The sequence below is a fragment of the Podarcis pityusensis genome, assembly GCF_964106645.2.
Source record: "Podarcis pityusensis genome assembly, chromosome: 6".
Taxonomy (NCBI): domain Eukaryota; kingdom Metazoa; phylum Chordata; class Lepidosauria; order Squamata; family Lacertidae; genus Podarcis; species Podarcis pityusensis.
This window is the reverse complement of record NC_138030.1, coordinates 84,957,852-84,974,598: the sequence shown is the minus strand read 5'-3', so window position 1 is coordinate 84,974,598 and position 16,747 is coordinate 84,957,852. Positions and strand designations below refer to the sequence as shown.

The 16,747-nt window shown below is 45.9% G+C and overlaps 1 protein-coding gene across 3 annotated transcripts in view; it reads left to right on the top strand.

Moving 5' to 3' along the window:
• ADCY10 (adenylate cyclase 10) overlaps positions 1-16,441 on the top strand; it is a 73,652-nt gene extending 57,211 nt beyond the window's left edge. For all 3 annotated transcript variants that reach the window (XM_081012015.1, XM_081012016.1, XM_081012014.1), the window contains 9 exons: positions 1,201-1,376; positions 3,455-3,614; positions 5,966-6,170; positions 6,249-6,345; positions 9,990-10,105; positions 11,633-11,750; positions 14,028-14,223; positions 14,961-15,149; positions 16,056-16,441. In XM_081012015.1, the coding sequence (XP_080868141.1) occupies positions 1,201-1,376; positions 3,455-3,614; positions 5,966-6,170; positions 6,249-6,345; positions 9,990-10,105; positions 11,633-11,750; positions 14,028-14,223; positions 14,961-15,149; positions 16,056-16,250 (1,452 nt within the window). In that variant the 3' untranslated portion in view covers positions 16,251-16,441. The remainder of the gene's footprint in view (positions 1-1,200; positions 1,377-3,454; positions 3,615-5,965; positions 6,171-6,248; positions 6,346-9,989; positions 10,106-11,632; positions 11,751-14,027; positions 14,224-14,960; positions 15,150-16,055) is intronic.
• Positions 16,442-16,747: the final 306 nt, after the last annotated feature.

The window sequence follows — 16,747 nt, the reverse complement described above, 5'->3', positions numbered from 1 at the left end:
TCGGATCCATAACCCAGAGATTAAGAGTCTTGTGCTCCACCAACTGATCTATCCCTCATGGTGTGGTTGAGGGTAACCCATCTCTTGGGCATACCACACTGGGATAACCTTCATCTCCCACCCCTTGAGTAAGTTTCTTCTTTTTCTCACCCCCCTCTGGGAAAACTGGCTACAATAGTTCCTACAGAAGTCGTTGCTGCTGTGTGGTGAGCAGAGCTGGTGCACACCCCACGATTTTCTTTGCAAACATTAAATAGTGGTGTTCACTTTTATGAGCAACTTCACTCTGCTTCTTGCAGCAGCCCCTCTTGTAATCACATACTCCCAATCGCTGCGTAGGCAACATGAATGATCATGGCCAAACATTATTTCCGTTGGAGTCTTGCTACACAAATGCAATACTCCTTGCCCCATATCAACCCACCCCCATGAAAAGATGTGCCCAAGAGGCTCTCTTGCAGGTTCATGCGTTAAACAAGGTGTCTGGGATTCAGGAGGAGGCCAGTGAAGGCGGTCGAGGTCCTGTGTGAGTGTCTGGAGGCGGCTGGATGATGGATGGCAGCTATCAGATTGAGGTTGAATACTGACAAGACAGAAGTTCTGTTTTGGGGAGATAGGGGGCAGGTGGGTGTGGGGGACTCCCTGGTCCAGAACAGGGTAACCATGCCCAGGAAAGACCAGGTGCGCAGCCTGGGAGTGATTTTGGACTCACAGCTGTCCAGGGCAGCTGTCTACCAGTTCCATCTGGTACGCTGGCTGAGACCCTACCTGCCCGCGGACTGTCTGGCCAAAGTGGCGCATGCTCTGGTTATCTCCCACTTGGACTATTGCAATGCGCTCTACGTGGGGCTACCTTTGAAGGTGATCCGGAAACTACAACTAATCCAGAATGTGGCAGCTAGACAAATGACTGGGAGCAGCCACCAGGACTATATAACACTGGTCCTGAAAGACCTACATTGGCTCCCAGTACGTTTCTGAGCACAGTTCAAAGTGTTGGTGCTGACCTTTAAAGCCCTAAATGGCCTCGGCCCAGTATACCGAAAGGAGCATCTCCACCCACATTGTTTAGCCCGGACACTGAGGTCCAGCTCTGAGGGCCTTCTGGTGGTTTCCTCACTGCGAGAAGCGAAGTTATCAGGTGATACTAAAGAACTCGCCAATAACCATTGCATTGTTGTCTCCCGCACGTCTCTGTAGGTCTCTTACAACATGGGTCAAATCAATTTGGCAAAAAAACTGGTGAAGAAGGCTTTGCGTTTATTGAAGAGAAGCTTCCCAATGACCATTATAGGAGCCTTTTTCAAGTCCATGGTGGAAACCTCCAAACACTTGTCTCATCAGAAGAAGCAGGTTCCTTGGCAAATGGCCAGTGGGTATGGTGATTCTGGCAAATTGTTTTTAGAAGGTGGAGTGGATGTGCTGCTGAGTTATAGAACTGAAAGGAATATTGTGGATCAACAGGTCCACTGCCGAGATCTCAAGTAACCTTGAGTTGGGTGCCTGTCAAGCCTCTAGTAGGAAGCTTCTCAAGTCGAGGAATTGTTCCAACTCTGTCCCCCTCTAGGCAGCATATTGTTCTGTTCAACTGCTGCTTGGGCCATAAACTTTTCTCATAATATACTTAGCTGGGACCTACCTTAGAGTAAGGCCTTGGATTGGATTTTATCCCAGTCACTATGCATAGGATGGACAATTGTTTCTCATCTTCTTAGAGAAGATGAGAAATACAGTACCTCCTCGGATTATGCTACCCTCGGGTAATAATAATAATAATAATAATAATTTATACCCCGCCCATCTGGCTGGGCTTCCCCAGCCACTCTGGACGGCTTCCAAAAATATATATTAAAATACTGTAATATATCAAACATTAAAAGCTTCCCTAAACAGGGCTGCCTTCAGATGTCTTCTAAAAGTCTGGTAGTTGTTGTTCTCTTTGACATCTGGTGGGAGGGTGTTCCACAGGGAGGGCGCCACTACCGAGAAGGCCCTCTGCCTGGTTCCCTGTAGCTTTGCTTCTCACAGTGAGGGAACCACCAGAAGGCCCTCAGTGCTGGACCTCAGTGTCCGGGCAGAACGATGGGGGTAGAGGCGCTTCTTCAGGGTAACGTAAACTTTGGGTTGCAAAAGCAGCAAACCTGGAAGTGTTTCACCGCACACGCATGCCCAGAAGCACTCAACCATGCCGCGTGCATGTGCAGAATCGGTCCCTCTGGGAGCTCCGGAACAGATCCCATCAGCAACCAGAGGTACCACTGTACATTTTTCTCTGCATCTGCACCTATGTTTGTGCTCCCACATCACCTGGTGCAAGACAGGTCAGTTTGCAGCCTTGTAACTCCAACCTGTCCCATCAGCTATGACGCATAGGTCAATCCAGGTGGGGGTTCCTAAGACTTACATCAAATAGGGTGACCCCCAGAGGGACCGACGTCTGGGGGAGTGCCTTCAGCCCTGGCCCTGCCTGGGCAGGTGGACATGTCCACTCCCCCCGGATCCCTTTAACAGGATACCCCAGTGTTTGGAGGGGCATGCGGAGACTACAATCTCCCCTCCATCCAAAACAAAGGATTGCCCCAATGCCCAATCAGTTGTGACGGTTGCTATGAGGTAGGCAAAACCACTGAGTCAGAGCCAATTAGCCTGGTGGACAAATTCCTGTTGTTGTTGTTTAGTCGTGTCCGACTCTTCGTGACCCCATGGACCAGAGCACGCCAGGCCCTCCTGTCTTCCACTGCCTCTCACAGTTTGGTCAAACACATGCTGGTAGCTTCGAGAATACTGTCCAACCATCTCGTCCTCTGTCATCCCCTTCTCCTTGTGCCCTCAATCTTTCCCAGCATCAAGGACTCTTCCAGGGAGTCTTCTCTTCTCATGAGGTGGCCAAAGTATTGGAGCCTCAGCTTCAGGATCTGTCCTTCCAGTGAGCACTCAGGGCTGATTTTCTTCAGAATGGATAGGTTTGACCTTCTTGCAGTCCATGGGACTCTCAAGAGTCTCTTCCAGCACCACAATTCAAAAGTATCAATTCTTCGGCGATCAGACAAATTCCTACCCGGCCCCATAAAACGGTGACCGCTGTAGCCACAGCAAAGTCCTTGACTAACAGCTTAAACCGAGGGCGGGCGGGCAGGGGAACCCGACAAAGGAAAGTAGGCAGGGCCCTGGGTGAGGGCTATTTAAATGGCCAGGGGGCGGACCTGAGGGAAGCCTTCCTGCTCCGCAGCTCCGCCCCCTGGCACAGCCCATGTCCGAGCCTGCATCCCCATTCGCCAAAGTGGGGTGCAGGCTAGGATCCGGCTCCTGATAGGTGGTGGAGTAAGGTAAACGGACTTATTGCACCAGTAAATTGGAACTTCCTGGATTATCTCAAAGATAGGAAGGGGGGTTGTGAGGGAGCGGGTAGCCTGAGGCTTTCTGATCCCCTGCACTCCTATGGTATCTTTTATAGCAGGGAGAAGAAACTAGCTTTTCTGTACCAGCAAGGGCACTGCCTTTCCCTGCTGTGGCAGCTCTTCAGCCTGGATCTTGCCAGCAGCAGCAAAAAGTTCTCCCGCTTAGCGGCTCTCATGAATGTGAACTGTGCAGAGGAATCTCAAGACGAGTCCCAGGTACAGAAAGCTTTTGCTCCCGCCTTTTTGCTGGCTGCTCCTTCATGGGAAAATTTGCCCGTGAGGTGTGCAGCAGCACTTGGCACCGACTGCATCTTCCAAATCATTTTCGTTGGCCGCTCTCTTTAGATGGCATTGCAATGATCAAACCTGGTCGATATGGAAGTAAGGACCAGCATAGCGAAATCTAAGCTGTCTAAAAGAGGGGAAAGCCTCCTGGACAATTAGGTAAAGGTAAATGAACCCCTGACCATTAGGTCCAGTCGTGACCGACTCTGGGGTTGCGGCGCTCATCTTGCTTTATTGGCTGAGGGAGCTGGCATACAGCTTCCGGGTCATGTGGCCAGCATGACTAAGCCGCTTCTGGCGAACCAGAGCAGCGCACGGAAACGCCGTTTACCTTCCCGCTGGAGCGGTACCTATTTATCTACTTGCACTCTGACATGCTTTCGAACTGCTAGGTTGGCAGGAGCTGGGACCGAGCAATGGGAGCTCACCCCGTTGTGGGGATTCGAACCGCCAACCTTCTGATCGGCAAGCCCTAGGCTCTGTGGTTTAACCCACAGTGACAATTAGAGACCCCCCAAAAGGACACACCTAGCTCTATATTTCTCCAAAAGCAAAGCAAAAGGTCACACTGACCACATCATTCAGAAGTAGGCTTATCACCTCTAAATGTCAGGGAATAGCAGGGCTCCGAAGAGTAGCAGGATTAGCTGGGGGGGGGGCAGGAGGCCGACGCAGGGGAAGGGGGTAGAGATTTATGGGGTTTTGTGCCAGAGCTGGAAGATGGGGAGGGGTCTTTGCTACACCGTCAGACGAGGGTACTGGATTTTGGAGTGTAGATGTTGCCATCCATTGCTCCAACAGTCCTGGCATAGCTAGCTTGCCGATCAGAAGGTCGGTGGTTCGAATCCCCGCGACAGGATGAGCTCCCATTGCTCTGTCCCAGCTCATGCCAACCTAGCAGTTCGAAAGCATGCCAGTGCAAGTAGATAAATAGGTACCGCTCCGGCGGGAAGGTAAACGGCGTTTCCACGTGCTCTGGTTTCCGTCACGATGTTCCGTTGCGCCAGGTTTAGTCCTGCTGGCCACATGACCTGGAAAGCTGTCTGTGGACAAATGCCGGTTCCCTCAGCCTGAAAGCGAGATGAATGCTAAAACTCCATAGTTGCCTTTGACTGGACTTAACCATCCAGGGGTCCTTTGCCTTTACCTTACCAACAGTCCAGCTCACAGAACAAGTCCAGGGAGGGGCACCAGCTGCCCAACCACCAGAAACGTGTGTGTATGTGTTTGCATTAGTGCACCTCAGGAGCTCCCTGAGATTTGTGTTTTTCACTGGCCCTTTGTCCTTCTTGGGCTGGGTGTACACAGGACCCTAAACTTGGGTCATCTCCAGACAAATGTTACCCACCCACCAGAGTCACTGAGTTCCACCATGGCCCTCTCACTGGGGTGGAAGTCAGAATGAAAAGGGTCCTATTCCCCTAGTACCAGGAAGTCTAAAGGAAGAAGACAAGACATTATATTTATATGCAACAGTAGCCACAAGGCTATTGATTGCGAAAAATTGGAAAATTTGTATTATACCGACAAAAACAGAGTGGCTTGCCAAATTATTGGAGTAATACAATATATCCAAAACAATGGGAGAAATTGGAAGGATCTCAAAAGAGAAGATAGACAAGGACTGGAAGGTGTTTAAAGGATACTTGCAAAATTATATTGAAAAATCAGAACTCCTATTAGAATAAACAAGTTCCATTATAAATACTGAAATACTGCATAAGATGGATAACAATGTGTAACAGAAAAAGAAGCAGAAAACTGGTTTAAAAGTATGTGAAAGAAAGTAATAGAAGTGGAAAGAAATTGCAATTGAGTAGATTGGAAGTTTATCACAAGGGTGGGGTGAGGGATGAGGGATGGTGGTGGGAAAAGGAAGTATCTGTGGGATTGAGTGTGGTATGTATGAATATTTTTAAGGATTGTATGAAATGTATGTTTGTATGTTTGTATATTCGTAACATGTATGTATTAATGTTGAATTATTTTAATAATAAAAATTTTAAAAAATGAAAAGGGTCAAAGGAAGAACAGCATCTTCCCGAAAATTTTATTAGTTTTCACAATATTATAAACAAACGAACACACAAAACAGACAAACATAAATCATAGCCTTATTGAAAATTACAGTTATAGTTATTGTTATCAAGGGGAGAACAGCATCAATTCAGAGGGCTTCTGATCTATCAAGATGCTTCCTTAAATCCATTTCGAGTGCTCTCTGATCGAGAGCTCTCAATAGGCGACAAAGTTCACTTGTCTTATTGTTTGCATCGCCATAGATAATCTCCTCCTACATGGAATTCTCACTCTGCTGTCAGCTGATGGGCTACCAGCATGAATGGATGAAATATGAGTTAATGGCTATCCAACGTAGCGCACACCTTCGAGTTGTTGGAGAAGAGCTCTTAATCATAGCTAAGCTGGCCACGTCACTAGCCTACATGAAGCTCTGCTTGGGGAACTTGCCTTTAGCTGTCCAGCTTGGTAAGTCAGCTGGCCGGCTCCCAAATATGACTTTTGGGATCGAAAGAGTGGCAATTTTATGCATTGCTTTCTTTTCAGGTTACCGGGCGCACGAGCTGTGTGTGCAACTGAAGAAGCCCAAACTCGACTGCATTGTTCTCAACGACCTTTTCAACGCTCTTTTTCTCAGGACAAGGTACTTTGCCTCGTGCATCTCCCATTGTTGTCTTGCCAAATGAAGGTGGTTCTTTTAAAATGAGACTCAGAAGTAATATAAAACACAAGTGAGTGAGAAGATTAAAGATTTTATTCTAAACAGCAAGCAATATATAGTCGTACCTTGGAAGTCGAACGGAATCCGTTCCGGAAGTCCGTTCGACTTCCAAAACGTTTGAAAACCAAAGCGTGGCATCTGAAGCTCCTGCAGCCAATCAGAAGCCCCGTTGGATGTTCAGCTTCCAAAAATGGTTTGCAAACTTGGCAGATGAAGCTGATGGATTACATGGAATTGGCGGAAATGACTGGTAGAATCCGAGACCAGGGAGAAGAGTCGGTGGAAGAAGATTGGAAAAAATTCAAAGCTTATTTACAGAAATATTCTAAAATTAATGAATGTTAGAAAGATGCTGGAAAGAAGTTATATGACTTTAGTAGAAATATTATAAAGAATCAAGTATGAATAGATTGATATTGGGTAAAGAGGTAATTTTAAGTCTAAAATTACGTTAAGTTAAATTATGGAACTAAATTTGTGAAAGAGGGAAAGGACTTGCTGGAATATCTAATTGAACTAGAATACAAAAAAGGAGGTGTGAGGAAGTCGAGGAAATAAGCAAATGAAAGATAAGGATATGAAAATATGTGGTTCTTTTGTATGTTTGTTTGTTCTTTTTTGGGTTTTTCTTTTTTTAAAAATGCTTTTGTTTTCTTTTTTTTCTTGTATTGTTGATGTTTTGTACTATTGTATTTACTTTTGTTTTTGAGGCTTTGTAATTGTTTATTGTTTATATTTTTCTTTTGTTTTTCTTCTGTTTTTTTGCAATGTCTAAACTTCAATAAATATTTTATAAAAAACACACCCAAAAAACAAAAATGGTTTGCAAACTGGAGCACTCACTTCCAGGTTTGTGGCATTCGGGAGCCAAAACGTTCGAAAACTAAGCTGTTCGAAAACCAAGCAAGCACTTCAATCTGCCACATGGAAGCTCTCAAGAAGCGGTGAAGTGACTCCCCCAGGTAGCCTCAGTTTACACGGCCGCCATTCATGAGCTTCTCTCTAAAGACTCTGCCCAAAATCATCTGATTTATAGCTAGCTAGCTTGTGTGGCTTGCCCGACTGGCTATGTGCAGATCATTCATTACTGGTTACATGCAGATTATTTGTTAGCTACCCCCTCCCAATGCCCCACTTTCTCAAAACAATGTCCAACATCAAAGAAGGTACCTGTTATGTACTGAAGTTCTCACCCTGGGCCAGCAGGGGGAGTACTGTAGATAGTTTTCACTCAGGTCCACATATGCAAATAAGGGATTGAAAGTGATGTTCAGTGTTTGGATAGTTACAGAAAATGGTTACTGTTGCGTTCTAGTGGAGCTCTATATAAGCAGGCTGGCTGAACCCTTCAGTCCAGTTCTGTTCTGGCCTGTGAATAAACAAGAGCTGTTTGAAGAATCGCTGTGTCGTCTGATATGTTCACCCACAACTTAACAGTACCCAGCACTATTACTTCCTTCCAACCGATTAGGGCATTAAATGCTGTTCTTCATGCCATCAAAGAACTGAAGGAACAGAGGCAGGAAGATCACGAACTCCTCAAAGTACAATTTATCTTCCAGATAGATTTCCTATACACTAAAACGGCAGTTTTAAAGTTTCTGTCACAGAGAACGACCCTCCTCCCTTAAGATGAGAAGGAATCAAGCCCAATCGCAATGCCCAGTAGGCTGCCTGACTTTCTTAACCACAAAAAGTAGCTCTACACTTTATGCAGAAACATGAATTACAGTGGGATACACTGACATTATCTGGTGAGGGATACCTATGTTTCCTGTAGCAACAATACTACGGGTGGATGTTATGCACAGATCTTGCAAGCCCCATGTTGACACCAGTTTGTAGTGTAGATACAACTCAGTGTGCTTTCATCCTTGAGTCTCTATCAGGGCCGGATTTAGGTTTGATGAGGCCCTAAGCTATTGAAGGTAATGGGGCCCTTTATATGTCCAGCTGTCCTTTGTCGACAACAAATTGTCACTGTTTTTTGTGTTGAATATATGCTATATGGTACAGTCATACCTCGCTTCTGCTTCATGTTGCGTCTTTTCGCATTACGTCCCACAGCAACCCGAAAGTAGCGGAACAGTTTACTTCTGGGTTTTGCCGATCGCACATGCGCAGAAGCACTAAATCATGCTCTGCGCATGTGCAGAAGCGCCAAATCGGGCTGTGTGCCTGCGCAGACGCAGCAATTTGAGTTGTGGGCATTTCACATTACGGATGGGCCTCCGGAACGGATCCCGTCCGTAACACGAGGTACCACTGTAATTTATGGACCTAATAGGTATCTAAAGCCATTTGCACATAACAAATAGGATTAAGTTTGAGAACCAAGGTACCACTGTATATAGAAATGAGCAAACCAGTGATATTTTAGGGAGCAGGCTAGCAGGGGGCCCCCATTACTTACATCATAGGAGCCTAAACAACACAAAACACTGTTGCTGTATGTAGGTTTTATTTTATTTGTTTTATATCTTATATTTTGGAAATGTACATATAGTGGGTTTTTTTTCCTTTAAATTTTTTGGGGCCCCCCAAGAGAATGGGGCCCTAAGCTATAGCTTGTTTAGCTTATACGTAAAGCCAGCACTGGGTTCAAGTCACCTTTAAGCCCCTCACATGCTATTTCTTGTGAACGGCATTGCAAAGAGGACAACACAGCTTTTGCATTCTCACAAAAAAAGCGCTTTGGGCAACAAACAGTTTGGAAAGCCTACATGAAGTGCACAGCTATGATAAGTTAGCGGCTGCCTAGTATGGCCAGAAAAATGCCCACCCACCATGTTGCTGTCAGGAGTTCAGCCTACACTCGAGTAGGACCGTGGCAGAGACACATGCCCAACTGGCATTTTCCCTCCCCCCTGGTCGATCGTTTGGGAGATTCAAAGCTTTCTTCAGCCCGAACATCACAGCGACCGATGCCAACCGACACCGGCACACTCAGGGATCCGCAGAGTTTGTGCAGTTGCGTAACAGACCTTAGCCTCTCAGCATTTTGGCTAATCTACTTTATTTACATATAAGCGCACATGGAGCACTGCAACATGGCTCCCACTCTCTCTAGCATCAGACAGCAAAGAGAGAAAGAACAAAGGACAATAGTCCCACTTCATGGAACACAGTAACACAAACATTCTGTCTCCGTCACTTCCCACTCTGTTGAGTCAAAACATATACAGTGGTACCTCGGGTTAAGTACTTAATTCGTTCCAGAGGTCCGTTCTTAACCTGAAACTGTTCTTAACCTGAAGCACCACTTTAGCTAATGGGGCCTCCTGCTGCCGCCGCGCCGCCGGAGCACGATTTCTGTTCTCATCCTGAAACAAAGTTCTTAACCTGAGGTACTATTTCTGGGTTAGTGGAGTCTGTAACCTTAAGCGTATGTAACCCGAGGTACCACTGGTACCGTCATGTGATATACAAAAATCCCATGACTGCAATCATGGAGCAGGAAGTCTAACAGTTTTGACAACAAACCAAGCCAGCCTTGGGAAGAACTGCCGTACCTTACCAGAATTGCCTGGAGAGACTTTTCCCCCAACCCTTGTGCTTCTCTCTAGATACCAGGACTCTGTGCATGTGCTGAGCTGGCTGGAGGACTTATCCATGCGAGATGATAATGTCATTGGGCAGGCCTGCTTTGTGACCGGCTGTCTCGATCTCATGCTTTATGCTGGTAAGAACTGTGCACTTATCACTATGTGGCTGGCTTTTTTCAGCTGGAACTCGCTGGAACTTATTTCCGACACCTCTCAGGTGGGCGCACAGGGTCCCTGGATGTTTGACGATCTATTGACCCTGTGCCACCACAGTGATTGCCTCCTCGCTGCCACCAACCCGTTTCTCTCGGGTACACACGAGTCCAGACAGTTGTTAACATGAACAAATCATCAATTTATTTTATAAGCATGAGCAAGTTTATGGTTTCAGTTCATTTTTCTTGGCAGTTTCTTAATCTTAGTTTCTTTACTGACCTATACGTTCCTAACAACTTCAAACTGATTATCCCAACTATCTATCTGACTCCACCTAACAGGTCCTCTCACTCTCTCACATTAAAACTAGACCAACCCACAGACTTATCCTCCCTCTTCCTTCTCCAACTCCCAGCTGACTTCCACACAACTCCAACTCTAACTCCTTCCCTTGGGTTCCCACCGGCCAATCACTTCACACTCATTTAACCCTTTCCTTATGACCCACCTAGGAGGCAAACACCACAGTGCCATTGCCAATCCAAGAGAACAAGGGAGGTGTTCGTGGTAAGTTCCAGCACCTCTTTTTCTAGAAAAATAGCACTGCGTGTGACTTCCAAGAAACAAGCAGCTATTGGAAACATCGATAGCCCACCTTGTAGCAAAATATTCTCAAGTCATCTTGAGAAGAAGAAAACAGAGGAATGCCAAAGAAGAGAAGCAAGTACAGTGGTACCTCGGGTTAAAGAACTTAATTCGCTCTGGAGGTCCGTTCTTAACCTGAAACTGTTCTTAACCTGAGGTACCACTTTAGCTAGTGGGGCCTCCTGCTGCCACCGCGCGATTTCTGTTCTCATCCTGAAGCAAAGTTCTTAACCCGAGGTGCTATTTCTGGGTTAGCAGAGTCTGTAACCTGAAGCGTTTGTAACCTGAAGCGTCTGTAACCCGAGGTACCACTGTAACTGGAAAGCATGGGTCTCAAAATGTACAGCTGTTAAGGCTGGTAAGGAGTTGGTTGAAGGAAAAGAAGGATGAGGTTTGTATCAAAGGGCATGTTTTCAAGTTGGAAAAGCGTTTTCTGTAGGCAACTCCTCCCTCGAGACTACAAAAGCAGTGCGGCAGACAGAGTGCTGCCTCTTGGACTTCCGCTGCCTGAGGCGGGTGCATGACCCTGCCTCATGGGCGGGCCGGGTCTCTGCATTGGGGAATACTTGGAATGTCCCAACTGAATTTCACGATGAAATTTCATAAATGCAGAGGATGTAATTTCAGAATTGAAATCCATATGTTGAGTGCTTTATTTCTATATAAAAAAATTGGTAGGGGTACTCTCATTTTCCTACTCATATTGAAATACTGCCCCTCAATGAGGCCAAACTTAAATTCACAGAATGTTTAGGGATATGCGTACCCTTGCGTACCCCCAGAAAAAGCACTGCATACGTTTATTTCATTCCCTGTGAGATCAGAGGCAGGCTGCCTGTTTACAGGTGTCTTTCCTTTTGCAGGTTTTTCATTTAAGTCCTTTGACTTCTGCCTGGACTTTGTTTTGAACCAGCAAATGAACTGCATCCTTATGTCTCAAAACAGCATCATGCTTGGCCTGTATTCTTCTCTGGCGATTTGGTAAAGTTTAGCACTCGGTGTTACTCATCTCAATCTTAAGACTGCATGTGGTGGACTTGTAAAAGGGTAAAAGAGTATTGGGAGATAATCCACTATGAATTGAAAAAAAATGTTTTAAAGTACTTTTCAACGCCCCCCTCAAAAAAAACCTAGAGTCCTTTTTGTTGGGGATAATTTGGACTGAAATTCCCAGGTGTCAGAAAAGCTTATTTATGTATCATACTACTGTGGCCCATGTTTTGTTAGCCCCAAAATGGAAAATGAGCAAAGAAGAATGGCAACTTAAACTGATGGAATATGTGCAGCTTGCAGACTTAACATATAGAATAAGAGAACAAGAAGAACATACGTTTAGAGAAGATTGGAAAAGGTTTATTGAATATATGGGAGGAAACTGTGTACACTTGAAAACGCTGGCAGCATTAAGATAATTTCAACAGTGTAAATAAGTTTTGATGGATGCAATAACAAAATACTGAATGGTATAGTTTATGTAAAATATGCAGGGATTTATGATATGCAAAATACCATGGAAAGAGAAGAAGGGAAGTCATTGATATTTTAAGGATGTAAAACGAGTTTTTTAAATTGCATAACAGAAAATCTAATAAAAATTAGAGAGAGAGAAAGAATTGGGGGGGGGGGGGCTGCCCCATAGATGGCGTCCCTGCAATACTTGCCTTGTTTCTTAGAAAGAAACAAAATGTCGTGGGCGATAAAGGCCAAAAAATATTTAAGCAACACACTAATTTCCATGTTTTAGCCATTTATTCTAGGGGCAATACAGTACTATGTTTATTTGCCACTCTGTTTGGAGGGGGCAGTGTTTGAGGTTGCGCTTTTCGGTTGCACAGCTCTACCTCTCTTTCAAATCGGAACCAGTGAAGGCGGTGAAGGTGTGAGTGCCTGGAGGCGGTTGGAGGATGGATGGCGGCTAACAGATTGAGGTTGAATCTTGACAAGACAGAAGTACTGTTTTGGGGGGGACAGGAGATGGGCGGGTGTAGAGGACTCCCTGGTCCTGAATGAGGTAACTGTGCCCCTGAAGGACCAGATGCGCAGCCTGGGAGTCATTCGGGACTCACAGCTGTCCATGGAGGCACAGGTCAATTCTGTGTCCAGGGCAGCTGTTTATCAGCTCCATCTGGTATGCAGGCTGAGACCCTATCTGCCCGCGGACTGTCTTGCCAGAGTGGTGCATGCTCTAGTTATCTCTCGCTTGAACTACTGCAATGCACTCTATGTGGGGCTACCTTTGAAGGTGACCCGGAAACTACAACTAATCCAGAATGCGACAACTAGACTGGTGACTGGGAGCGGCCATCAAGATCATATAACACCGATCTTGAAAGACCTACACTGGCTCCCAGTATGTTTCCAAGCACAATTCAAAGTGTTGGTGCTGACCCTAAATGGCCTTGGGTCCAGTATACCTGAAGGAGTGTCTCCACCTCCATCATTCTGCCTGGACACTGAGGTCCAGCGCCGAGGGCCTTCTGGCAGTTCCCTCGCTGTGAGAAGCCAAGTTACAGGGAACCAGGCAGAGGGCCTTCTTGGTAGTGGCGCCCGCCCTGTGGAACGCCCTCCCATCAGATGTCAAAGAGAAAAATAACTAACAAACTTTTAGAAGACATCTGAAGGCAGCCCTGTTTAGGGAAGCTTTTAATGTTTAATAGGTTATTGTATTTTAGGGTTTTATTGGAAGCCGTCCAGAGTGGCTGGGGAAACCCAGCCAGATGGGCGGGGTATATATAATAAATTGTTGTTGTTGTTGTTGTTGTTGTTGTTATTATTAGATAATGCAAGGCGCTTGCAACCTTAGAAATATCACAGCATCAAGGGTGGACCTTGGTAATAGGGCACCCTCCGCAAGGCCAAAATCTGACGTGCCCCTTATTCACTGCCTCCACAAAGCACAGTAAGCAGGGCGCTGGGCTTTGGGTAGGAGGTGCAGTGGCTCTAGGAGGGTCTTAGAGCCCTCCCAGCTCCTTCCCTAAGCTGGGCAGGCACATGCAGGACTTTAGGAAGAAGAAGGGAGGATTCTAGGACATGTAAGCACCCTCGCGCTATAGCCTCCTTCCCAAAGCAAGTGCTTTTGGCCTTTGTGAAGATGGCGGAAAGGCGTCCACTTGGCCCCTGAACTCTTTGTGGGGAATCCGCCTCTGACAGCATTTTAGATCTATTGTCCATTTGTGCTGGAAATTGGAGCTTAGAGTCTACAGCCCTAGAAAGAGGACTCTCCTCTTGACCTATAACTGACATCGCTCCGTCTTACAGGTGTGGCAGACTTCAAGAGTGGGATGACTTTATGGAGCTGTTTGAACAGGCCAGAAGGTTGGTGAGGAGAACGAGCGCGTCGCTTTATGCTAACCATGGATTCTGCAAGTTTGTGGAGTGTGAGGCTCTGCTGCTGAGGAAATATATCGAGGAAAGGCCTGGGAAGGCTCGTGAGATGCGCAACAAGATCACAAAAGTAAGGGCTTGGAGGTGGGCTCTGGAAATTTCCTCTGTCTCAAGTGTCCCTGCTCCTGCCAACCTAGCAGTTTGAAAGCATGTCACAGTGCAAGTAGATAAACAGGTACCTCTCCGGCGGGAAGGTAAACAGTGTTTCCGTGCGCTGCTCTGGTTCGCCAGAAGCGGCTTAGTCATGCTGGCCACATGACCCGGAAGCTGTACGCCGGCTCCCTCAGCCAATAAAGCGAGATGAGTGTCGCAACCCCAGAGTCGGTCACGACTGGACCTAATGGTCAGGGGTCCCTTTACCTTTACAGTACGCCAAAAGATAGGAGTCACAGCACGTATTGTCTCCCTTAGCCTCTTGAGACTACACTTTTGCAACACATTAAATACAAGATAATAGCCACCAAATAGCTGATTCTGGGATGGGCTATATTGCTTCTCCTTGGGTCTTTTTGCTCCTTGCCATACTGATCTAAGCTGAGGTTTATTGCCTGAGCTGTGACCTGCGGTTACGCTATCTCCTTGCTAACCCTGAGCTGCATCCAAGAACAAACCTTGGCTACAGTTTGTCTTTAGTGAGGTGAGGGCTTCATCGCAAGCCACGGTTTAGACAGCAGTTTGGCTCCCTGTCTTGTGAGAACTAAAAAGGGAGAAGTCGTGTTTTGTCTTTGCTTCCCAACCTTCTTCTCCTATTCAACCTCACCGTCCTTCTGACTCTGCCTGGCATGATTCTCCTATTGCTCCCATTAGAATTTGGAACAAGCAATTACGCAGTGCTCCACAAGCCCCGTCTACTATTCCAGGGTTTACCATATGAAGGCCTACGTCCAACTCATGCTTGGGCAGGACGAAAACAGCCAAAGCTTCCTTGAGAAGGCATTCGAGGACAGCGAGATGTATGGAAACCATTTGGAGCAATCCTGGCTGGAAATTACCAAGGTAAAGTCTTGAGATCACCAGTCAGTAAAAAATACTTCTCCAGGGACAATGGACGATGGACCAGGCAGAGGGCCTTCTCGGTAGTGGCACCTGCCCTGTGGAATGCCCTCCCTTCAGATGTCAAGGAGATAAACAACTATCTGACTTTTAGAAGACATCTGAAGGCAGCCCTGTTTAGAGACGTTTTTAAGAATGTTTTCATTATGTTTTTAGACATGTGGTAAGCCGCCCAAAGTGGCCGCCCAAAGCCAGCCAGATGGGTGGGGTATAAATAATAAAATTATTATTATTATTATTATTATTATTATTATTATTATTTGTGATGCCCAAGAATAACATGGTGGTATGTAACAGATTGGGAGTAAATGAAATAGGGGATATACATATAGATATAGATATAGAGATAGATATAGATATAAATGGGACAAGCCTGAGATTGGACCAATATTCCTGGGAGACGACTAGATACAGAATGGCATGGCTGGTGTGCAATTTTGACTGATCTGTATTTCTTAATAAAAAGGCAACAACTTTAAAAAACCTCAATTGCACACGATTAAACATCAGAGTGGCTTCATATCTTGCGCAGCCTGCTCTTTTCCATGTGGTACGCTCGGAACCTTTTTGTCAGCCAGAACTCAGTCCCAGCAAGGAAGGAGTTCATGGTGAGTTCTGACACCTCTTTCCATAGAAAAATAGCACTGGCTATGTTCCTTGTCAATTCCCACCAAGCAGAGTGGTGTGCTGGCCAGAAAGTGGCTCTTTCACAACTGTGTCACGATTCTAGGGTGCAGAGATAGTACCAGGCAAAAGATGAATGGATTCCTCTCCACTCCTCTCTCTCTATCCCAAACGGACTCTCTCAAGTAACATTCTGAGCAGTTCCTGTTTCCTTATTTCTCCTAGGAGTGGTGGTTCACTGGAAAAAGTCCCATGGAAGACTACTGGTTAAAGACAGCTCCTGATTTTCCCATATGGGAAGTAGGAATGGCAGAGAAAGACGTGGGAGCTTTCCATAAAAACAAGTATCTGTTGAATGTGCCAGAACTGGACATAGACAATCCATTCCCAGACTCAGTGAGTGAGGATGAGATAAGCTGAGATAATTCTCAAGTGCACCAACTCTCTTCAGCAAATCCTTTCTTCCTTTGCTAAACTCTAATATTTAGCCTGTCCATCCCATTTCCTCGTCACTTTATCTTTTCAAATAGATAGCATCCCATAAAACCTTGCAACAGAACACTGAAATTCAGCTTCTTCAATGTGGATTTCAGTAAAACTTTGAAATGAGACGATATCTATTTAAGCATATTTTCATGCTTTCATTCCACAAAACCCAAAACCTACATGTACTGCTTGCCTTTGGCTGAGGGTGCTTCTGAACAAACTGATTGTTCAGATTCCTTTTTTTCAGTCCTGCAGATTTTTTCAGGTATACAGGGCCGAGGCCCATTTAAGGCTTTAAAGGTCAGCACCAACACTTTGACTTGTGCTCGGGATCGTACTGGAAGCCAATGAAGATCTTTCAGGACCGGTGTTATATGGTCCCAGTGGCCAGTCCTAGTCACCAGTCTAGCTGCCGCATTTTGGATTAGTTG